General features: G+C 41.3%; 1 protein-coding gene and 1 pseudogene across 2 annotated transcripts; both read right to left on the bottom strand.

Moving 5' to 3' along the window:
* Positions 1-1,654: 1,654 nt before the first annotated feature.
* Positions 1,655-6,688, bottom strand: LOC148049479 (uncharacterized; annotated as a pseudogene).
* A 151-nt stretch (positions 6,689-6,839) lies between these two features.
* Positions 6,840-21,702, bottom strand: SERPING1 (serpin family G member 1). 2 transcript variants are annotated; one of them, XM_087714235.1, is made up of 9 exons: positions 21,234-21,702; positions 18,752-18,865; positions 18,245-18,367; positions 17,020-17,350; positions 15,563-15,700; positions 13,051-13,254; positions 10,375-10,517; positions 8,390-8,609; positions 6,840-7,447 (listed from the first exon to the last, which is right to left on the bottom strand). In XM_087714235.1, the coding sequence occupies exons 1-9, from the start codon at positions 21,291-21,293 to the stop codon at positions 7,197-7,199; spliced, it is 1,584 nt and encodes a 527-aa protein (XP_087570361.1). In that variant the 5' UTR covers positions 21,294-21,702; the 3' UTR covers positions 6,840-7,196. The 2 variants fall into 2 exon arrangements, with proteins under 2 accessions (XP_087570361.1, XP_087570369.1); XM_087714243.1 differs by lacking the exon at positions 18,752-18,865.
* Between the last annotated feature and the right edge of the window lie 2,560 nt (positions 21,703-24,262).

The raw sequence follows: 24,262 nt of genomic DNA, 5'->3' as shown, positions 1-24,262 counted from the left end.
GGCAGTTATTATGGGAAGAGCTGATATTATAAAGTGTCTGTCAAAAAGGGTGCTGCTGCCTGAGTCCTGACCTGAAGGAGGCAGTTGGTGCACCCCCTTCTCAAGAGGCCATTCCTTGACCTAACAATATTAGACAAGCTTTGTCCAGTCTCCAATCTTCCCTTTTTAGGGAAGATCACTGAGGGGGTGGTTGGCACACAGGTACAAAAGGCCCTGGATAAAATTGATTATCTGGGTCTTTTTCAAGCTGGGTTCAGCTTGGGACATAGCACTGAAATTATGTTGGTTGCACTTGTGGATGATCTTTGGAAGAGTGGTTCAACCATTCTGGCCCTCATGGAGCAGTCGCTTTTAATAAATTTTTTATTCATTTATTTATTTATATCCCACCTTTATTTTGTAAACAATTCAAGGTGGAGAATATACCAAGTCAGTGGTAGGATTCAATTTTTTTTACTACCGGTTCTAGTGGGTGTGGCTTGGTGGGCATGGCAGTGGAAGGATACTGCAAAATCCCCATTCCCTCCCTACCCTAGTAACCTACTTTCCAGCTCCGTTCTCCTGTGCAGGGCAACAGAAGAAGACCCAGCTGATCAGCTGGGACTCTAATCAGCTGGGACTCGGGAGACAGCAAATAGATGGGGGCGGGGCCAGAGAGAGGTGGTATTTGCCGGTTCTCTCAAAATTTCCACTATTGGTTCACCAGAATTGGTCAGAACTGGTTGAATACCACCTCTGCCAGTTCTCCTTCCTCATCCTACCTTCCACAAAACAACAATGCTGTGAAGCGGGCTGGACTGGGTGACAGCAGCTGCTGCAAGTCACAGTATTGTTCTGGATGATCTTTGGGGATTCAGAGTGGGATGGTAGTTTTCCTCCTTCCTCCTAGATTCTTCCTTGGTGTTGGTGCAAGGGGGGAAGTCAAGGCCTAGGCCTGTCAGGGTTCCAGGTAATACCCCCAACAAGTGACTCCTCAAAGTTCCAATTTATTAGAGATGTCATATTGGCACATCTGGGAAAACCTGAATCTGAAAGTTTTGGGTTTTTCCCTATCCAAAGAAAGTTAAAGATCCATCCCTCACACCCACAAGTCCATCACATGATCCAATCATGTCATCATCCCAACTGGAGACAATCCCCAGTCACTCCTATCCAGGTGCAGACTAATTGTCCTTGACTCTCAGAGGAAGGAATGTTGTTATGGCTAATTCTCCACTGACTCCTTGTAATCCCCCCTCTGGTTTTTCCAGGCACTAAATGTGGCAGCCCTGAAGCTCCAAGGAAAAGATGGCTCCCAAGGCTGACAGGGCCACTGTAATGTAGGTTGCCTCGGGGCTTGAGCCTTTTGCTGCTCCTTTTAAACATAATGAAACCATTTTTTGGGGGGGGGTGTCATTTGTCAGTATCATCAATCTGTTGGTAATATTCAATTATATACCTCTACCCCTAGATATACTGTTGATGGTATGGCAGTGTTGGCCAAGGGTCTTGTGGGGGAGGAATTGGCTCAACCCTAGTAAAATAGAGTTGCTCTTGGTTTTTGGCCACCCATGCCCAGATTCACATATTTCATCTTTGACTCTGGACAGAGTAGAAATCCCCCAAATCATGTTAGTATGCAATTTGGAGTCCTCCTAGACTCATGTCTCCTGCTCAAAGAGCAGGGGTGGGGGCAGCCATGGCTAGGTGTACATTTGCACATATTCATCGTGGACCCTTTCCTGGAGGCTTTGCTCAAGTCACTCATGCCTTGGTAATTTTCCATTTGGATTACTGCAGTGTGGTCTACCTGGGGCAAACTCTGAAGGCTACCTGGAAGGTTGCATAGGGAAAAGAGAATGGTATAAATGCAAACTTCAAGTTCAGGCTCCAGGAATGGAACAACTGGCAACTGGGGAGGGAAGAGCTAGGACTTAGGGGGAAGGCAAGGCAAGGCAGAGGTTCCCTCCAGTGTCATATATAATCATGCAAACTGAGAGTTGGTTTTAAGGTTCTGAGGTCATCATGGGTAGACCTGGCTATATGATAATGGCTACTGTTAGATCGGGTAAAGGAAGGCACACAAAGGCTCCAGTAACAACAGCTCTTTATTGCAAGTCAAGTAAACATCCAGCTGAAGACAGGTCGGACAGCATCCCCTTTTAAAGGGATCTGTCAGACCTCTTGACCAATGGGATTCGACCTCTGTTCCTGCCGGAATAGAGGACCTTGGTGGAAACCTCTATCTAACACCCCTCCCCTCTAGGATAGATGAACCCAGCTGGTAATAGAGTCATGCAGGTAGGTGGGCTTTTGCGTAGCTCTGCCTGACCTGCGCAGTTCAGTGCAGGTGGTTCCTTCGGACAAGTTGGACTGACTTGTTTGCTATGCAGTTCTGCCTGATGGAAACTCCTGGAAATTTCCACAGGCCGTGGCTGGAGCTTCTGGAGTTAACTCACTCAGAGCTCGCTGCAGGCCTGCATCAAAGTCAGATAAGTCTTCCGAGATTCTCGGGCTTGAGTTGGACATGGAGAGATTGTTATTTTGTTTCCTGTGGCTTTGACTATCTTGTGCAGGAGTTACTGTTGGTTGCCTAAGTTTGGAACTGGAAATCCAGTCATGGAGTTGGTCAATGTGCCTTCTCCAATTTCTACCGTCCTCGAGCTCTACTGTATATGATCGAGGATTGGTAATTCCAATTACCGTGGCAGGAATCCACAATGTTCCCCCTGTGTAGTTATGTGCGTATATCGAATCACCTATGGAGAAGGATCAAACCTTGCTTGTGGAGTCGGGGTGTGTGTGATGTGGTAGAATAATTTGGATGTAGCTGGTCTAGGTGAGACCTTAGGCAGCGGCCCATGAGAAGCTCAGAGGGGTTTCTCCCAGTGGTAGCGCTGGGTGTGATATGTTGGATCAATAGGTCTATTCGTGTCTGCCACTCACCTGGGCCCATCCTAGCAAGGGCCTCCTTTGCAGATCTCACCATTCTCTCCGCCTGACCATTGGAGGCTGGATACAATGGTGTGACCAGGACATGCCTGATTCCCAGAGATGCTAGGAAGGTCTCGAATGGCATGGCCACGAATTGGGGGCCATTGTCAGAGACCAAGACTTCAGGAAACCCATGTGTGGAAAAAAGTCTCCGTAGTACTTTGATTACTGCTTCCGCTGTAGTTGAAGTCATTAGGACTACTTCTAGCCATTTTGAGTAAGCGTCCACAACTATGAAGAATGTTTGGCCATGTACCGATTCAGCAAAATCAATGTGCACTCTGGACCATGGTGCTTGTGGTCACTCCCACTCTTTAGCGGGCGCTTCTGGGGTGATGGTGTGGATTCCTGACAGGGTGTGCATGTGGCCATCCATTCCTCGATCTCCCTGTCCATGTTACAACACCATATGTAACTTCTTGCCAGAGGCTTCATCCTGACTATCCCAGGATGCCCTACATGTAATGCTTCTAGTACTGCGATGCACAGTTTGTTGGGAATAATTACTCGCCCCCCCCAACAAACACCCGTTAATAACTGACAATTCATCACTTTGGCAAAATACATTTTGAAATCAGCCCTGATAGGCCCCTTGGGTCACCCCCTCCACACCCAGTTCAAGATTTACTTTATTTGTGGATACTTTGCAGAGTGGCGTGCAACGTCACTAGAGGAGACGGGTCCAGTTTCCAAGCAGTCAATGAGGTGGACCATCATTTCGGGGGTGGGGTCAGCGAGAACTTCAGGCAAGGGGCAGTGACTCAAGGCATCCGCATGCCCTAAAGTGGAGCCGGGTCGGTGAATTAGGCAGTAGGAATAGGCAGTCAGGAAAATAGTCCACCTGGTCATTCATGGGGATAATGATACCGGGGTGGGGCGATCCCCAGCTAGTAACCCTAACCAAGGCTTATAGTCTATAATCAGTTCAAAATCCCTGCCGTAGAGGTATTCATGGAACCTTTTCACTCCGGCCACTGCAGCCAAAGAGTCACGGTCCAATTGACTGTAGTTCTGCTCTGCAGCGGACAATGTCCTGGAATAAAAGGCAATGGGGGCTTTAGTTCCGTTGGGCATACGGTGGCTGAGGACAGCGCCAACACCAAAAGGAGAGGTGTCACATGTCAACACTAATGGCAGGGTCTGGTTGTATTGTACAAGGAAAGAATCCACTGACAGAAGTCATTTTACTGCGGTAAATGCGGCGGTCTCGGGTTTGCCCCAGGGTCATTTTGCATTCTTGGCTAGGAGGCGATGTAATGGTTCAGCAACAGTGGCTTTCTGTTTGAGAAAGACGATGTAGAAATTAAGGAGTCCGAGGAACACCTGCAGTTCAGTCTGATTGTGAGGTGTGGGAGCTTCCTTAATAGCTTTAATTTTTTGTGAGGTTGGGTGGATTCCAGACCCATCTATCAGGTACCCAAGGAATTTGACTTTTGGTACATTAATTTGACATTTTTCTTTTTTGAGTTGGAGACCATTCTCTCTAATTCTGGTCAAAACTGCTCGTACATGTTTTAAAAGTTGTGCCTCATTTGCAGCCAATACCAAGATGTTGTTGAAATAGGGGACGACTCCTGGAATCCCCTGCAAAAGTCATTCCATGACACTTTGGAACAGTCCAAGGGCGATACTAACACCAAATTGCAGGCAGTGGCATTTGAATGCACTCCTGTGCGTCACAATGGTTTGGGCCTCCACGGTAGTGCCATCTACTGGCAATTGTTGGTATGCCTGTGCCATGTCCAATTTTGCAAAGATTTTTCCTGGGCTGAGCGAATGTAGAAGGTGCTGCACAATGGGTATAGGGTATGCACTTTGTTGTAATGCTTTATTAATTGTGCACTTATAGTCCGTGCAGATGCGGACAGACCCGTCAGGCTTGACAGGTGTCACAATTGGCATCTCCCAGCGTGCGTGATCGACTGGTTCTAAGATCCCCTGGCTCACAAGCTTGTCAATTTCTTTGTCTATTTTAGGACAGAGAGCGAAAGGTACTCTCCTGGATTTTAGCCTAATTGGGGCTATTGTGGGGTTGAAGCTAAAGGAAATTGTTCCTTTGTACTTACCCAGACCGGTGCCAAAAAGGTCCTCAAACTCCTTAAAGAGGGTTCAGCGCCGGTGCTGAAAATGTCCTCGAACTCTTTAAAGAGGGCTTCAGTGCCTTCATTCCTTATGGAGTTGATTCCAGTCACTTCCATCCCCAAAGCTTGGAACCAATCAAGCCCCAGGAGGCTTTGAAGGTTTCTGCTGACCACTGTCATGGGGAGATTACTGCTGAATCATTTGTAGCTCACCCGGAAGGTGCCTTGGCCCACGATGGGGACTTGGTTTCCCTGGTAGTCGTGCAGGCGGACGTTGGGGTTTCAGAGGTGATGCTTCTATAACTTTGGGATTGCTTGCTTGAGAACTGACCATGGAATTATGGTCAGTGACGATCCAGTGTCAATCTCCATTTCACATGGAGAGTCCTCGATGAGGACAGTGACTTTCAGCTTTTTGGGGCACCTTTTTGTCTAACCGGGACAGTGACATTCAGCTTTCTTAGGCGCCTGGAACAGATTTGTGTGACAGACGTGTGGTTGGCGATCCTATCATCACCTTCTGACTGTCGTGGGTACTTCTGCCAAGCCCCTGGTTTGGACCGCTGTTGGCAGCTTTGTGAACCTTTGGGCTGTCTGGTGGCAGTAGGGAAGTTGCTGCAGCACACCTTGGCAATGTGTCCCTTCCGATTGCATCGCTGGCAAGTTGCTTCAAGAAAATGGCAGGATGCTCGGGCATGGTCTCCTCCACAGCTGGCGCAGGCAGAGCTTGTGAGTTGAATTTTCGCACCAGCTTGGTGTGGCTGCTGCACATGCAGTAGCTGTCGTCCTCCCCGGTTTCGGAGCTCTCGAGTTCGGTAGTCTCACGATGTACGCGGGTACTTTTCCACGTGTCTTGAGGGGCGCTCTGGCGCTGTAGGGTTTCCATCGATTTGGCAACTGATTTGGATGCCCTAGCCTCATCTAGTGCAATCTGCAGAGAGAGAAATGTCTCGCACGGTGCAAATTATGCGGTCCAGAGTCAGCTCGTCCAGGTCTCGGAACTCACATTAGGTTGCGGATTTTCAGAGTGCTGCTACATACTCATTGATAGATTCGCCCTCCATCTGGTTCCGGATGTTAAACTCGTGCCGCCAAACGTATTTGGATGGCTTGGACGCATAGTGAGTCTCCAGCGTTTGTTGCAGTGCAGACCAGGACACTGCTTGGAGCGGAGTTGGTTCCTAGATGTTTTTTGCTGTTTCGAACACTTCCCAGCCACAGTAACCCAGGAACATGTTCTTCTTATGGGCTTCTGGAACTCCCGTGAGATCGCTCGCTTCGAGGAAACATTCGAATCGTAACATGTACGATTCCCAGGCTCAGTGGCTGGATCATATGGAGTTGGTGGGGCATGCATAGCCATCCTGATTTAATTTCATCTTCAGTGATGGTCTGCTTGATGCCACACAGGATACTCCAGGCTGGATGTACTTGCAAGATTCCGGTTGCTCTTTTTGTTCGCCTAGTTGCCTTCCAATCTCACCTTCGTCGCCAGTGTTACATCGGGTAAAGGAAGGCACACAAAGGCTCCAGTAACAACAGCTCTTTATTGCAAGTCAAGTAAACATCCGGCTGAAGACGGGTTGGAGAGCATCCCCTTTTAAAGGGATCTGTCAGACCTCTTGACCAATGGGATTCGACCTCTGTTCCCGCCGGAACAGAGGACCTTGGTGGAAACCTCTATCAGTGGTGGTGGGGATATCTAACAGCTATTGACAGAAATCTTTTACCCCAAATTCTCTCCAGTAAATCTTAGTCTGAGATACAGCAATAACAGTCCAAGGAGACAATACAATTATACTTTATTTCTTAGAAGACCAAAAGGGATAGAAGAGGTCAAACATACAGACATGGTGGAGCCCCACTCATATACTTCATGTCTGGCATAAATGAGATGGATTTCTCTTGGGCTCATAGATGCAAAAGGGATATACAAAACACACAGAGAAGCAGAGAACAGACGTTTAAAAAAAGATAACATGAACAAATAAAATAACCTTTTAATTGAAGATGCTAAATAAATGTGCTCCATGGAATCAGAGTTCCACAAACCTCCTGATTATATTTTTCAGGTTGAGCTAGCTAGGGTAATATGCAAGCTGGCTTCGTCCCATTAATGGAAATTGGGAGGGCATGGAAAAGTTAGGATGCCAGTGGGTTAGTGACACGTCCCATAAAGACTGGGACTCTACGATCCCTCACAAACAAAAAGATGAACGGCTGTTGCACTTCAAAGACTGTGGCTGTACGTGCTAGATTGACGGCTGTTGCGGCAGCTCCCTCTACTCCCTCCTCCGAGACTTGTAGGACAGACTTGTGCTTGGCACTGGACAAAGCTATCAGTTCACCCTGAGTCATCCCACACAAATCAGCATCATAAAAAAGGCCAAAATCTAAAAGGAAACGTTGAAAGGATGCATAAGAAATGGCTCAACACTTGAAAGAAAAACAGAACTAAAATATATCTAAATCTGCAAAACAGCATGTTCGGGTAATGTCCATATTACCTGCTTATACATAGCTGAGGTGTGTTGCTTTCCCAGAATTATTTAAAGAGCAATTATGACATTTGTTTGTAAAACACTATTCTAAAAACTCGCAATGCCCTCATTGTAAAGGTCTTTCTGTGACACATATTGGCAAGTCAATCCCATTCTGCAATCTCTCCCAGTTAGAATAATTCTTATTTAATTAAACATTAATTAAAGGCTCAATATTGTATCCAGTCAACTTCTATTACCTAATGTTTATGCACGTGATATATTTTTTATCTTTTCTTGTCATTTTCTTCTTTTCTTTCTTTTCCAAGTATCCTTTCACAAGGGAGGCCAAAATGACTAACATTAAAACAATGCTAAAAGTCTCAAAAGCGTTTTCCATTCCCCAACTCTAATAATTTTCTATTATTCAAGAGAATTGCACTGAAAACAGAGCAAGAGGGAATGTTTTTTCCTATTTCCTCATTATCTTCCAAAGTTACAGATAGTCTTCGACTTACAACCACTCATTTATGGACCATTTGAAGTTGCAACAGCACTGAAAAAAGGACTTATGACCAGAGCTTTCACTCACGACCATTGTAGCATCTCCGGGGTCATGTAATCAAAACAAATGCCCCGTTTTTAACTCATTTCTGCCCTCCCCAGCCCCCAGGAGCTCTCTGGAAGCCTCCTAAAGGCTATGCACGGCCATTTGGTGAAGGGGGCAGAGTTTCAGTACTCAGATTTTCAGCCTCTTTTTTGAGGGAAAAAGGTGTGTCTTATATTCTGAAAAATACAGGTATATTGTCCTCATCTCTAATGTTCCCACTGATTTAATTTCTTAATTTTGCTTACCCATTTCTCCAATGATTTCAGCAAGATCCTGGGATGATTCCAGCTTAAATTTTGGTAGCATTACTATTGTTGGCTTCACATGCAAGGCCTCCAGCCTATCCAGAGCAGCCATGACGGTTGTTGCAGTGAGACGTTCTTCTATCTCAGAGAGGTTTATGAACTGGGAGCGAGGGACGAGGATCACCAAACTCAAATCGTCATGCAGCTGAAACCGGCCAACCTGATGAAGCAAATATCCATCAGCCACTAGTCCAGAGGTGTCAAACTTGATTTCATTGAGGGCCACATCAGGGTTGTGTTTGACCTCGGGGGGGATGGGTGTGGGGGGATGCCCAGAATGGGCATGGCCAGCTCGACATCACTCATTGAGGCTTCATTTTCAGTTGCGACGGCATCCTGCAGCCCTCTGCCAGTAAAAATGGAGCCTGGGAGGTCCGCATGGTAAGTTTCCATTTTTTTACTACCAGTTTGCTCATGCCCGTGCGCTCACACACACACACACACACGCATGATGGGCAGGTGGTGGAGCCTGCCGTTGCCACCACTACTGGTTTGCCCAATCTGGGCAGAACTGGCAGAAACCCACCTCTGAAGAGGAGTGAGAAGTGATTATCTAGTTATTTGTTTGTCTGTCCATTCAGCCATCCATCTATCCATCCATCCATCCAAATGGCATGGTCAATAGCCTTGTTTGAAAGTTCTGGTTTAATTCTATCTTTTATCTTTGTTTTGTTTGTTTTTTACTAGACGTACAAGAAGGGTTGCAGCATTTGTTATTTGGGCTTTTAAAATACTAAAAAAGAAAGATCTCCTGCTTGTACATTAACAATAGACAATCTAACCCTTATTCAGTCCAATAATGGTTTTTAACTCAAAAGAGCAAAAGTGCTGGGCATGAAAGTGGAACTCCATGAATGCTTTAGGAACCATGTATCTCTAGAGAACAATAACTCTCATGGTATAGGTAGAGTATTTACTGGTAGCAATAGAACTTGGATTTATATACTGCTTCTCGGTGCTTTTACAGTCCTCTTGAAGTGGTTTACATTTTCCCCAACAATCTGGGTCCTCATTTTACCCACTCCAGAAGGATGGCTGAGTCAACCTTGAGCTGGTGGGTATCAAACCCCTGGCAGCCATGGGTTTGCATTTAAATGCATTGCCTTTGTTGTTGTCCCCATTCTTACTTTTTATTTTTGTTTTACATTTCTAAGCAGCTAAAAAGGACTAAAAATTCAAATGTAACTAATATATATATGTCACAACCCCTGGTATGCCCCAATTATGGGAGGAAGCTAACTGCTTCCATTCTCTGTCTATCGACTCGTCACAAGAGACCATCACAACAGAAACCCAATATTTTTACTGTTGCCTTTGTTACATTTGTGTTGTATTTGTGCTGATAAATAAATAAAGGGAGACTAGTATAGATCTATTTCAAGCTATTTAGCTCTCATCAGCTAGCCATATCCTTACTGGGATTCGAACCTGTGCTGTATTACATCTTAGGCAGATGTCTTAACCATTAAGCCACAAGGTCCTCCTCCTTATCAGCTGAGCCAGGGAAGTAGGTATATATTTAGTGTCATATATATATACACACATATACATACATACATACATACATACATACATACATACATACATACACACACACACACACACACACACACACACATGCACACATACACATGATGGCAGCTGAGAACCACATAAAACATCAGCAGTTGACACATCAATTTCCCAGAACCAATTAACTTCCCAGCTCCCTGATGGGAAAATTGCCACCTTTTAAAGGCTTTACAAAATGTTAGCAGGTTGGGACCAGCCAGGGATTCCAGAGGGCAGATGTTGTGATAGAAAAGTCTTACTTCCTAGGTCCCTGTTACAACTTATCTGTCAAGGAATTCATGGAATGTGAATACTTCATAGAAAGCATGGATCAGATAAAAGGGACTTGAAAGAGGCTGTCATGTGCACATTACCTTAGCCTGCAAATTGTAGTCAAAGTAGGAAGTCACTGGATATTTCTTACTGGTCATCATGGGTACCTTGATGGAAGGGAGATCAGGGCGGTAGAAATCTTCAGTGATTGTATTCTTTTTTTTAAATATAGTTTTCCATTTGGCTGAAAAGTTAAAGAACTTGGATAAGAGGGAAGCTCTTTATGCACCCATGCCTTTACACACACACACAGACACAGACACAGACACACACACTGTGTTTCCCTGAAAATAAGACAGAGTTTTATTTTTTTTGACCCCCCAAATAAGCGCTTGACCTTATTTTCAGGGAGGTCTTATTATTTTTGAGGTGCAGGAGGCAGCGAGAGTGATCACCTCATGGCTGCTGCTGTGTTGCAATATTTTTGGGGAGGGCTTATTTTCAGGGGAGGGCTTATTTTAGTGTATGTGCTCAAAAGCCAGATTGGGCTTATTATCCGGGAAGATCTTATTTTTCGGGAAACAGGGTACACACACACACACACACACACACACACACAAATACACACACGCACACACCAACTATATAAGAAAAATTTTAATTTATCCAATGAAAATTGTGCTGGATGAGTTTCAAGGATTAGATAGATGCACTGTTCGATTATTAGTAAAAACTGACCTGAAAGCAGGGCAATCAACTTAAATTTGTGGGTAAGTCTACCTTTCAACTCATAACATTTAAATAGTGAATAAATTTAAATTAGGTTAAGTTTATATAAACTTGTAATATCTAAATGAAGTTTAAAAAAAAGTTTCCTCAATTGAGCTCAGTTCTTGATATCTTGTTGACCATTCATGTTGCTTTGAAAAAAAACACCAAAGCAACTTGCCACTGCATTTTTCATTTGTTTTATGCTTTCAAACATTTAAAGGGAGGGGGGGTATGTGTAACCACAAATATAGATGCAAATAATTAAATGGTATTATTGGTTGATTCTTTCCTTTATCTGTTAGGGAAAGTAAGCATCCCTTGGTTTCACAGTTGGAGGGATGAAGCTTAATCATCTCTTTCCATTTCCTCTTCTAATCAACAATTTCAATAAGGTTCCATGAAATGTGGAATCACATCAACAGAGGGTGGAGTGAGCTTATGGGTTTCTGTATTGAGGATTTTTAATTTTTTAATCCACCTAGAGTGGATGTGTTGGGCAGCCATATAAATTCATTCAATAAATAAATAACGAGTTGCTAGTCTCATCATTCTTAGGAGGTGTAGCATGAATCAATTTTAAGAATGATCTCAAAATGATGGATGGCTGCCTTATGAAAGAATTTGGGAACAATTTGGGGACCAAAATGATTACTAGACAAAACTTACTTGATTTGTTCTTGGATTACTACTGGACACAAGTCAGCATGGCAGATATTTGCCAATACTGTCATGATGGTTCAGGCCCAACTTGATGGTCTAGCTAACTAAGTTTCCTGCATCAATCCAGGTTGCATGATGTAACTTAGAATTTCAATGTGCATAGGAAATTCTCAGTGTCACCATTGGCCACTGGGACTAGTTATCTAAGGGATGCTTGAATGGAAGATAATAATATTCAAAGACAGTGTCAGCAATAGAGGGACAGATTATCAAAAAGACTTGGAAGAAGAAAAAAAGTCATAAGAATATACTGAGGGACAAAGGACTAATGTTGCTTCCTGTATCAGAAAACATGAACGGAAATAGTATGTATTAGGGATAAATGACATCCCAGTATAGAGGAGATGGTGCAGAGAAGAATCTGATGCGGCATCTGTGAGGCACACAAGAAATAGCTAGTGTTCCTTTGAGTAAGGCATCTGAACTGCCAAGAAGCTGTGTGAACCTTCATGTTTTATGCAAATATAAACCAGGTAGTAATTAGGTTATAAGGATACAGCTTGGCTTGGCAATATTTAGTAGGAAATTCCTTATAGAATTAAGGAAGGTAATTATAACAGCATGGAAAGTAGTATTGTCACAGTCTCCCCTCCTCCCATGTTTCTCTCCTCTTGTTAGTATTTTTGTAAAAGTAACTCAACAATGGATTGTACAATGCTTCAAAAGTTTTCTTTGGTTTGAAAATACTTTATGCAAATCATACCTGTGAAAGCTGCCCTGAGAAGCAATCTTCCATCTCCACTTATAAAAGGGAAGCAAGGCTGACATTTACTTGACTTCATATTGCTCTAGATTTCATTCAGCAGTTCAGCTACTGGAAGTACCAGATGAATCTTACACAAAACTGGTGAAAAAGGCTCTTCAGATACTGGAATTGCCATATGAGGCCTTTGGTGTCATGAAGTGTGATCAATCATATTGCCTCTGGGACAGGAGGCACCACACTGAGGTCAACTACAATTGCCTTGTACAAGCTCATCAACACATGCCAATATGTGAATGTTTAATTTCTCTATGTGTTTTAATAACATAATAACAGTATAACAATATAACTGGGTTGTTATATTTTTAATCCTTTAATGATTGCCACTCTTAATCCCAGATCCAGCAACACAGTATGTTCAGTACAAGAAATACAATTATTTATTTCTCTTTTTTCCCCAGAGAAAATGATGGTGGCAGTGAGTTCTAGATTAATTGATCCCCTTTCTGTAGCACTTTCCTTCTACAGAAAATCAGAGAACGTTAGATGTCAAGGGCAGAATCCCTAGAAATATTTTACTTACAGTGGAAGTAGACAGCGTTGAGGAGCACCATTTGGGTATCAGAATCCAGGTCATCCAAGAGTTTCTTGATCTTGTTACCAGTACGTTCACTCACCCATGAGTTGATATCAGTCACTGCCTGCTGTGTGTTGTTACTAAGGAGCTTCAGCTTGGTTTGATAGAATGTACTCGTTAGATTACTAAATCCACTGGCCATCTTAAATTCTGCATGTCAAAAATGTAGATTAAAAGAATTGAAATAGCAGGCATGTACCACTTACAATACAGATAATTCTTGTCTTCCTAAGATTTTATAGTTTGCTATTCATTTAAAAGATAAAGATGGATGGTTTCCAACTGTGGCTCATTTACAGATAATATGTTATACTGTCATTAATTCATTTTCTTTAAGGGACCAGAAGAGTGCTTTTTAAGGATGTTCTTATATGAGAATTATAATCAATTCCTTTATAAGCTATAGAATTTTCTTTGGAAGTACTAATCTGGAAAGCACTAATTCATTGTTTTGCATCTGTCTTTGTGCAAAAGGAAACAATATCCCAACCTACCAAAAGCAGCATCATAGGAGACAGAACAGAAATGAAACTCAAAACAGACAAGAAAGTGGTAACAGAACACCTATCCATTTAGATAAGCCACTATGAGAGTTGATGTAGATGTCCCAACAGACCATCATTTAAGTGTGCTACAGCTGCCAAAGAGGCTAAATGGAGCCTAAGTTGCATCAACAGAGGGTTAGTTTCAAGATCACTTGAAGTGATAATACTGCTTCCAATTCTGGTTTTACCACAATACAAAAAAAAATGTTGAGACTCTAGAAAGAGTGCAGAGAAGAAAAAGATAAGGAGTCTGGAGGCTAAACCATATGAGAAACGAACTAGGGAACTAGGTATGTCTAGTCTAACAAAGAGAAGGACTAGGGATGATATGATAGCATACTTCCAGTATTTGAGGGGCTGTCACAGAGAAGGGGGAGTCAACTTATTCTTCAAAGCACCTGAGAGCAGGAGAGGAAGTAACAGATGTAAGATCTAAGAGAGATTCAACCTAGGAGAAATTTCCTGACAGTGGAGAACAATTAATCAGTGGAATGGCTTGTGTCTGGAAATTGTGGGTGCTCCATTACTGGAAGTTTTCAAAAAGAGACTGGAGAACCATTTGTCCAGAATAGGCAGGAGGTCAGGCTAGAAGACCTTCAAGGTCTCTTCCAACCCTTTCATTCTACGTTCTATGAATTAATATGCTGTTTATAGATTCACACTAAGCTAAGGGAAATGATCTGAATAAGCAACTTCTCTTAGCTAAAATCTATAAACAGCAATTGAATAGAATCCTGCTTATGGATCCGGGTAAAAAGAGAAAATCAGCAACAAAAATGTTCAATCATAATAAGTCCAAAAATGTCACTAGAAGAAAGGAGAACCATAACTTCTCCTTTAAAGTACCGAGCCTTCACTTTTGTTCTGTTGCTGTATTTTACATTTGTATGTTTTAAAAACATGTTAAAATTATTTTTGGACTGAGTCTGTCAAAGGGGCAAAGAAAATATAGTTATAATAATATTAAAAAGTTCAAAATTTAAAAATGCTTATAACATATTTACACACACAAACCTTTTTGCAGGGCCTTAGGAATATATGAATAGTAAAAAAAAGGAACTATTACCAGTAACATTTATTAGCTAAAAATCCAATTATCATAAGTTAATTTTTTCGAACTTTAAAAAACGAATGTAGTAACTGTGGCCTCAAATCAGCTTAGGGAAGACTACTGTAGCATTTGCTCAACAAACAGAAAGGAGGCTAAAAAAGGCCTTCTGCCATTTTATCTTGGTCTAGAGCAGTGGTTCTCAACCTTCCCAATGTCGCAACCCTTTAATACAGTTCCTCCTGTTGTGGTGACCCCCAACCATAAAATTGGTGTCTTGGTTCCTAAAACCATCAGAAATATGTGTTTTCCGATGGTCTTAGACGACCCCTGTGAAAGGGTTGTTCAATCCCCAAAGGGTCCCGACCCACAGGTTGAGAACCACTTCCGCATAGCCCTTAAGACCTGGCTAGCCCGTCAGGCCTGGGGACAAAGATAACTGCCCCTCCCGAATGATGAATGAATGTTGCTCATTATTTTTACTCTATGTGTGTCTACGTTACTGTTTATATTCCCCTCCCCTGATTTTATGTAAGCCGCCCTGAGTCCCCTCAGGGAAAAGGGCGGCCTATAAATGTTAATAAACTACAAACTACAACTAACTCTAGCGTTTAACCTAGTGATGGGACTGAACATCTGAAAGAACATATATTACTTCTGCAGAATTTAATTGTACAATCTGAAGTAAATAATTTTGGGATTTGAGCATTAATCTATTGCTGGATATATGGAGAAAGCCTGAAGTGTAATTTCCAGCACAAGCCAGACTTCAGTTGTATTCCAAGAAGATATTGTCTTTCAATTTGGGAACATGCTGACTTTTAAAAACCAGGCCTTTAGTTAAAATAAACCAACTGTTACTCACCTGGTTGGTAAAAAATCGCATTGGCTGAAGTCAGGGCTTCGGACTTGCCAAGTGCTTTCAAGGCTCTATGCACACAGGCAAATTCTTTAGGATAGAACAGCAAATTCTCAAGACGATCTTTGGTTTCACCACAGGCTCCTGAATGGTAAAGATATGTATGTGGAGAGGTTATATGCCATTGTGCAAACACAGATTTTTTTTCCTGTAACCTACTTATTTAATTTTTCACCTCCCAAGTTCTTGGATTTTATAACAATGCCTTTTCTATGACAATTACAAGGCTTTACTTGACAATTTCAAGGCTGCCAAATGTAACTCACGGGCTTGATTCTGAGATCTAGACTGAGATATATCTCTTCATTAACCTTACCCTTCACTTTAATGGACTTTCATGTTGCAAAGCCACATTTGAATGTTCACATTGTATGGAAAACACCAGTACTGGTGTTTCTTTTTGTTAATCAGGTAAAAGATACATTTTCCGGATATATTAACACAATTCCCAGCAACAGAGCATGTTAAACCCATGTGACATCAATCACTACCATTGGATGATTTAGTGTGACAATGCGACCAGTTTCCCAGCTTGTTGTTGCCAGCATTGGAGATGTGGATTAAGTGAAAGTACAGCAATAGTTTCCTCTAAGATATAGTAAGACATTCAAGTGCCCTAAGATATTTTAGACCTTAACATTATCAGCTTCAGCTGGTATGGCCAACAGGCAAAAAACTGTTGGCACTTTAGCCCAAGTTATCTGGGCAATATCTGACTGTTTGTTTTCTAAGGAGCAGAAAACTCCTTAGACCAGGAACAAGAGGTTCAGTTTGCAGCACTGCCTCGTTGTTCTGAAGGCCTCGTAGAGGGAAAGAAATTAGACAAAAATGTTGAAGCTGGAATTTGATTGTTGGAGCAAAACCTTTTAGTGGAAAATGAATTGTGTCCCCATGGATTTTCAGCAACAGTAATCAGAATAATAGATTGTGCTTAGCAGCCTGACACAATATAGAGACAAATATGTCCTGAACAAATGCTGGAAAAATCTGTCCAAAGCTTTATTTAGCTTGCCAATGATTCCCAAATGAATCTAACCCAGTTCCAGAAAGATAGGAATTTAATTTAAATGAAGCTGTCCATAGTTTAGTACTGTAACTTTCTTATAACAGGAATGAGATTGGAAGATAGAAATGTGTCTACTATATTAGTAATGCTATTTGAAACAAGGATGCATATGAGAGGAGGGATGTTTCATAACTTCAGGTTTTTTTTAGATACATAGTATCTAATAGCATCTTTTATACTGATGTGTAGCATACAAGGGGACCTTTCATGTAAACATAAATCAAGGAGCTCACACATTTGTGGACTTCTACATAGCAGGAGACCCACTCACACTGCACTTCAGATCCAACAGGTAAGGGGGGGGAATGATGCAGAGGCCCCAATGGTGTATTCTTACCTAATAGAAGATTGGAAAGCGTTGTTATGATGCTTAGGGGTGAGAAAACCATATTACCATCATTTTTCTGGACTGCTATTTTATAGAACTCAAGCGAAAATCTGGATAGAGCCTCAGCCAGCTTCTGTTCATCTTCTGGAGTGGATTGAGCACATGTAGGCCATGGTTTCCAGCGCTGTGAGCATGAATTGGGTGGACAACTGGTATCAGACACTGTGGGAATGGAGCTAGTATTTTCTGTGGTTGGTCTTTCTGTTGGAACTTTAGCAGATTCTTTTTCTTCTCCATTTTCCTTGTGTGGGGGTCCTTGTGTAGTCTTAACTAAAGTCTCCTATAAAATGTTGATATTAAGTAATAGTGGATTACATTTATACACATATGAACGTGTGCTTTTATGTATCAGTAAAAGCAAAAATGATTGGCATTTTTTTGACTCCAAATACCTAGGTTTTAAATTAAAAATAAGCATATTTGGCACTATATTGCATACTAGTCACAATTAAATGTTTTGACATTTTGCAGTTTAGATGAGTTTGACATATAATCAGTTTTGGAAAACGTTTCATATAAAAGGAACTCTAAAAGATTAAACTTCAATACCTTGTTCCTTAAAACAAAACGAAATAAATTAGAAGTTTATGTTCAGCACAAGTTAGGTTTTTCAACAGGCTGGCAGCCTGCTACATTGCTTTCATTGCTTTCTCCTGGGAAAAGTTGCAGGAGAATGGATTTTCAGAATTAGACAATTCTGGACACTGATTATTGCTGTGAACAGATTAGACATTTAACCTTAAATGACTCTTTCTAAATTTTTGATTCTGAGTTGTAGAACAGTGTTTCTCAACCTTGGCAACTTGAAGATGTCTGGACTTCAACTCCCAGAATTCCCCAGCCAGCATTCGCTGGCTGGGGAATTCTGGGAGTTGAAGTCCAGACATCTTCAAGTTGCCAAGGTTGAGAAACACTGATGTAGAAAGTACATATCTTCTCCTGTCTGCTAACCAGAGCACATAAATAAATGTTTTCTTTAATTTCTTCATGACCATATGGTTAATAGTTTGAAACCTATCAATAATGTTTCTAAAACAGAATGAAAATGCTGTTGGCTAGTAATGCCTAAGATAGTAGAACAGCCAAAATTTTAAAATAAATTCACTGTTACTTTCTATGCAAAAGAAAGCTGAGTTTAAAAAATCCTTTTTCTGATTTCCCTTAGCCAACACACCTGATAATCCAAGTTATTCTCATAGTTGGTTCCAGTATCTGCATTCAGAGCTGGCTCTTCCCTTCTCTCAACATCTTGAAAGGGAGTGGGTGTTATTTCGTTATCTTCTTCGATGCAAGGTGTCTTAGAAAAATAAATCCTCATTAGTGATCTGCTTTCCGTGACCCGTCAAAAGCGCGGACGACAAAAGCGCGATCGACAAAATCGCGCCTTTGACGTCATCACAGCGCGACGAAAAAGATCGAAAAATTCAAATAAAAATTAATAAAAATTAAATTCACAGCGCGCTTTTGTCGAGCGCGATTTTGTCCTACGCGCTTTTGTGGTGGAACCCTGCTTTCATCATAAACAATACATTTTCTTTCTGATTTAAAAGAGAAATTAGTTGTGTTATGTTAGTTTTTAGCTCAAAGTTTGGAGGAAAAGTTAGACGTGCTTTTGGAGAATAAACAAAATTGTGTTAGTTGATAGAATTAACACAATTGTGATCTGAATTTTGAATCACACCTTCTTCCTTCTCCACAACCATGACCAGAACTTCTGAAATCTGGTTTCATCCTGGCATTTGACTACTTTAAGTTCTTCAGTCCTCTCAGCAACTGTTTCTCTTCTGGATGCAACCTTGAGGTAAGGTGTGATGGAGAAATACATCCCTGTTATTTAAATGCATACTCATCATTTTAAAAACCCCAAATAGTAACCATGTATTTCCTTTATCAACACTTCTTTCTGGTTTGGTTAACAAATTGATAATTCAACAATTTTTAACAGTCAACACTTAAATCTTCAATAGTTGAAGAAAGTATATTATTCCACCCTAATAATTTACCCTTAAAATACAGGCTTAGATTTGCTGAAAACAGGCTGAGATTTTCTTGTTCATTCTTCCTTTGTGGAGAGGATTATCTTACACTGAGACACTCTCCTTTGAGATAAACATTCTATTCTATTCTATTCTATTCTATTCTATTCTATTCTATTCTATTCTATTCTATTCCATTCCATTCCATTCCATTCCATTCCATTCTTTTGCACTTTCCCAGAAGGCATTGAACATCTGATTTGAACCACAAGGTGGCAGTATCAGGTCACAAAGGATATGAACTAGGAATCCTATAGCTTCTTGGCTCCTCTCTAGGGAGTTAACTAGGGACTGTTAATGTGCATTTCTCCAGTCCACAAGTTGGCAGAAGAATGTGCTGATATAAACGATACTACCCTGATATTTGAGCCTATTTAGCTGCTAGTATGTATTGCTGCCCTTAACAGTCTTAATGAAGACAAATTAAGGAAAGCAATTGATACATTTTTCTGGTGTTATTTCCCTTACCATTAAATACAATCTGCTAGTGGGAGACCATATAGCAATTGCTCTCTGTAATGTATGGTTGGATGGGGTTGGGCAAATGAAAGTGAGTGGTTTGAGCAATGGGTTTAGCCAGCTTAGTTGCCTAACAGTTGATAAATATGGACGTGCTCCTCCAGTTTCATAATGTGCCTTTCCTTCACATTTTCAACCTGTCGTCCAGGCTAGTTTTGGACATGGGTTTAGTGCTCTTTCAAAAGTAATTAGACCTGTGTTTGGAAGAGGTGACACGCATGGAGGTGGGCTCATGAAAACCACCAGGGTGCTCTTTGTCACTCACCCCACAACTTTCCCTGTATGTGATTTATCAATTAGGTTCTAGGCTCAGAGGAGGATCCTGAGATGGAAGGGGCGGAGGGGTTCAGATCAGTAACTATTTTTGCAGGAACAAGTGCTGCAAAGGAAATTCAGTGCCGGCAATGACCGATAATAGACTAGGCAAAATGGGCTGCCTCATCCCTTGCACCATGAGGTTGTGAAGTTGGGGTTGCTGTCTGTGCTCTGGAAACAGCTGCATCCAGACATAAATGCTTCCCAACACCACTTCCCTTAATATGCAATCGTACATTCACTCCCAACTTTACTCACAAGCATCCAAGCCAGTGTGTCCAGCTGCCTGTGATAATGGAGCCACACTCTGGTGTTTTAAGGGTGTGCCGATGCCTGGGGGCAGCTTCATTTGACCCAGGCCCTTATCTTACAAAAGCAAATGCTAAGGCAGAGGCGGGGGGGGGGGGGTGTAAGAGGAAAGTGATAACTGAATGGCATACAAACAGGGAAGCAGAGGCAACATCTGGAAACTGGTAGCTTTCACAAGCGGGCAAGTGGGTTCAATTGCCAGAATTTCAAGCTACGTAGGGGCAGAATATCCTGATGAGATTCCTGCCTGGAGCTTGGAACTTTGCTGGGAGCTCAGTAGCAATCAGAAAAAGAGCAACCACACTGAAACAGCACCTCATCCCAGCCACTGCAGAACCTTTCGGAAAAAGATAACGACTATTTGCTACTTTATACATTTTAAGACTGTTGTTTGAGCTGAAAGTTATAGGATTGATTATTGAAAGCCTGAGCATAAAGGATTGAGTGGCAGCAGCAACTTGCAAGTCCTAGAAGAGTTGACCCAGAACAATAGCCTGTGTGTGGTGCAGTAAAGCACTATGTACAGATTTGCTATGCTGTAGGATATCCAGTCCTTGGAAAGCAAAGAACTTTCACATACCCCAAGAGCAATGGCCATAAAAAGACCTCATAGTCAGAATACCTCCCCATTCCTGCAAAGCATTCATTGGTGACAGAATCAGCAGCAAGTAAACTGCCAGAATGCAGTTTTCTCTCCTGTTTCAAACTATCTTTGGAGCACTATAAGGCTAGAACTTTCATCATCACTAAAGTTGCACATAGGAAGAGCATATATAATATCCAACAAGCATTATAAAAGCATTGATAAGGCATTACATTACAAACATCCCAGATGTTTGCCCCCGTGACCTTGGCTTGTTTCTGTGACTGTGTTCTCTCTCATTTTATCCCAACAACAAATATTAGGATGCTGCATACTCTTAGAAATCTAATAAGTTTAGATCTTCTCCATTGCTCTTAATAAGGTAAATAACGGGCACTTACCTGTTGAAGACTTGATATGGTCATAATGGCCAAACACAGAAGGATCAGCCAGGTCTTCATGATGGCAGAAAGTCTACCAAATAAATGACTCTCGTTTTTAATCCCAGCCAAAGACAAAGGCCTCTCTCCTATTTCTCAGATCTTATTCCTTGAAAAGGATCAAAACAGTTTCTTGCTGGAGGAATTCTGAAGAGCAGCCACTTATTTTCTCCTTGTCTCAAATAACTCCTTGTTGTTCTACTCTGGCTGTTGGCAAGTTCCTCTCTCCCATTTTTCGCAATCTCTGATCATGTGATTAAGCCCAATTTAGTTTCACTCTCTTTGGGGGAATTCCATTACTCCAGCAGATCTTGCTGAAAAGGAACAATTAGAAAAATATGATGAAATAAAGAGATTTTTTCAAACAAGGAGGGGAAACAGGAAGTTCTCTGAATGGAAGAAAAACAAGAGAACAAGAAGCAACTATCTTCCTGCAAACCTCTATAGCTAATAGAACCAACAGTTGTGACATATATTACCTTACCTTGAGAGAATGGCACAAGAGGGAGTGAAATCTGAGAACTATGAACAGTCCATTGGTTGGCTTTAAATGTAATCAGTTAAAAATTAAAAATGATCGATTCCCCTCTCAATTAGAATTCCCGTAAATCAAGAGGGTGGGGATAAAAGGATAATCATGGGTCAGTTTGTAGAATATTCTATCATGCATAAAAAAGAAAGATAGCAATAGGTAAACAATAACAAGTTGTGACTGCAAACTGCTTATTGTGTCCTCGCAACTTATTTCAAAAAGATGGCTTAAACCAAGGAAATGCTTTTGCATAGGGTTAAAAATTATTATTGTTAAGAAGGCTCTGTGAATTGGGAAGATAATTTAGTAAATGACATTTTGCAACTGTAAACTTGATCTGGAATGCAACCTATAGGCTACATGTTTTTATACGGAAACAATTTCTATGAAGAGAAATAACAGCACGTTAAAAAAACTCCACATCTCATAATCATTCAACTGTTTATATCCAGTTTGCACTTTATGATCCTTGGTTGCAAACATGTAGCAAAATGCTATGATACATACATGATTTATATTCCTATTCAGTTATACTTATTAAATCTCTTCTCATGTAGCAAATCCAGCACCAGTTCCTCCTTTTTTATTTCACTGTGTAAGCAAGTTCTTGATCTGAGTTTTCATGTAACACCAGGGGTGGATTCCTGCCAGTTCTAACCTCTTCTATAGAAGAGGTTCCACAAATCTACAGTGCCATTTAGAACCGGTTCCAGCTCCCTCCCCCTGCCTGTCCGCACATCATCAAGATGAAGAGCGAGAGGAGGAATTCTGGGAGTTGAAGTCCTCAAGTCTTAAAGCTGTCAAGTTTGAACACCCCTGGGGTTTTTTTTTTGAAAAGGGTTAGGGGTGCAAGGGTCTTGTCACTTGACAGCTTTAAGACTTGCGTCCTTCAAATGCCAGGGTTTCTGAGCCAACATTTTGGTTGCTAAGCAAGAGCGTTGTTAAGTGAGTTTCACCACATTTTACAAGTTGGTCACTCCCACCCGGTCACATGGCCAGAAAGCTACTCCCACCCAGTCACATGGCCAGCAAGACACTCCCACAAAGCAATCACACCTATAGAAGAGGTTCTAAAAAAATTTGAAACCCACCACTGTGTAACACCCTCTGTTGAATTTCTTAAAGTTCTTGCAAAGTCTTGAAGTCTCTTTATTCTACTCGCACTTAAAATATTCCTGATAGGTGCCAGCATCAATGTTATACACAAAGTGTCAGAAATTATTTCTTTGGCAGGCTTGTGCCAAGAGGAGACAGAAAATACTACTTTAAAACTGGAATGGCTAAGGAGTGAGTGCGGGATGAGATAAAGATGAAAATTTAGGAGGACATTTCCTCTAGAAAAGGCTAGCAGGCTATCTTGGTGCATTCAAGGACACATGTCATAAACCGATTGGTTTGGTTTGACTTTAACATGTTCCGTAAACCCAGTCAGTTATGGATTAGACCATAAATAATGGGTGCACAGTGTTTGTACCCATAAATAATGGGTAATAGGTGTGGCTCTTGGAATGTGTGAACTTAGTCACAACATCCTTAAAAAGATTACAAGTAGAACACTTTGTTTAGCATTTATTTAGATAGTTTTCAAGTATTACAACCAATACTCTAATAGTAGCTTTAAATCATGAAAAGGTCACTTTCTCAGCTGCATTAAACAAAATAGCTGTGATCCACAAAAGCATATAAAACTGAATGTATCTGTCTTCATAATGCTATAAGAAACATTTTTGTTTCTCCTGCAAAAGATTCTTGATTTTTCCGCATACCAGGGAAGCTCCACACCTAGAGGGGCAATAATACTCTTGAATATCCTCATGAAATTATGAGCTTCTTGGAATCTTCATCCATTAAGCCAATTAGCTTTAGAAGGTAACCGCTGCTGCTACTCCTGCATATATTATATCATTCCATGGTCATCCATAAACCATGGCTTACAAATGATTGAATAGGGGGAAGTGGTTGTACAGATCAGTTGGGCATAAGAGTGATACAATTACCAGTGGACTACTTATATCTGAGGATAAAACTAGGCCTGAGAATTATCCCCAGCACATGGCTTTCAAAGTAAAAATAAATAAATACAGATTTGGAAGAGATATTGAAGGTCTTCTAGTCCAACCTGCTATTCAAGCTGGAGTCCCTATAACCCTTCAGACAAATAGCTATTGAATTTCATTAACATTTTCTATAAATCAACTATGGTATTCATTCAGAAAAGAGTGACATTCTGTTACTACCATGATCATTAATGTGAAAGTCTGAAATTAGAATTTTTAGCAACTGATATTATGTAAATTTAAACAGATCTGCACATAATATTCCAGGTATGGTTGTACAATTTATTATTAAGGCAAAGTTATAAATGAACGATGTTCCTGATTTTATGCTATTTCTCAATTTTCTTGTAACACTTTGGGGAAAATACTTTAAAAAATGAAAACAGCAAGCAAGCGACAAG

This window comes from Thamnophis sirtalis, unplaced genomic scaffold, assembly GCF_051295495.1.
Source record: "Thamnophis sirtalis isolate CommonGarterSnake01/CBP01778 unplaced genomic scaffold, rThaSir2_p1.2 scaffold_1, whole genome shotgun sequence".
NCBI classification, from domain to species: Eukaryota; Metazoa; Chordata; class Lepidosauria; order Squamata; family Natricidae; genus Thamnophis; species Thamnophis sirtalis.
Note: the sequence above shows the minus strand (reverse complement) of the source record. Positions and strands in the feature narration are given on the sequence as shown.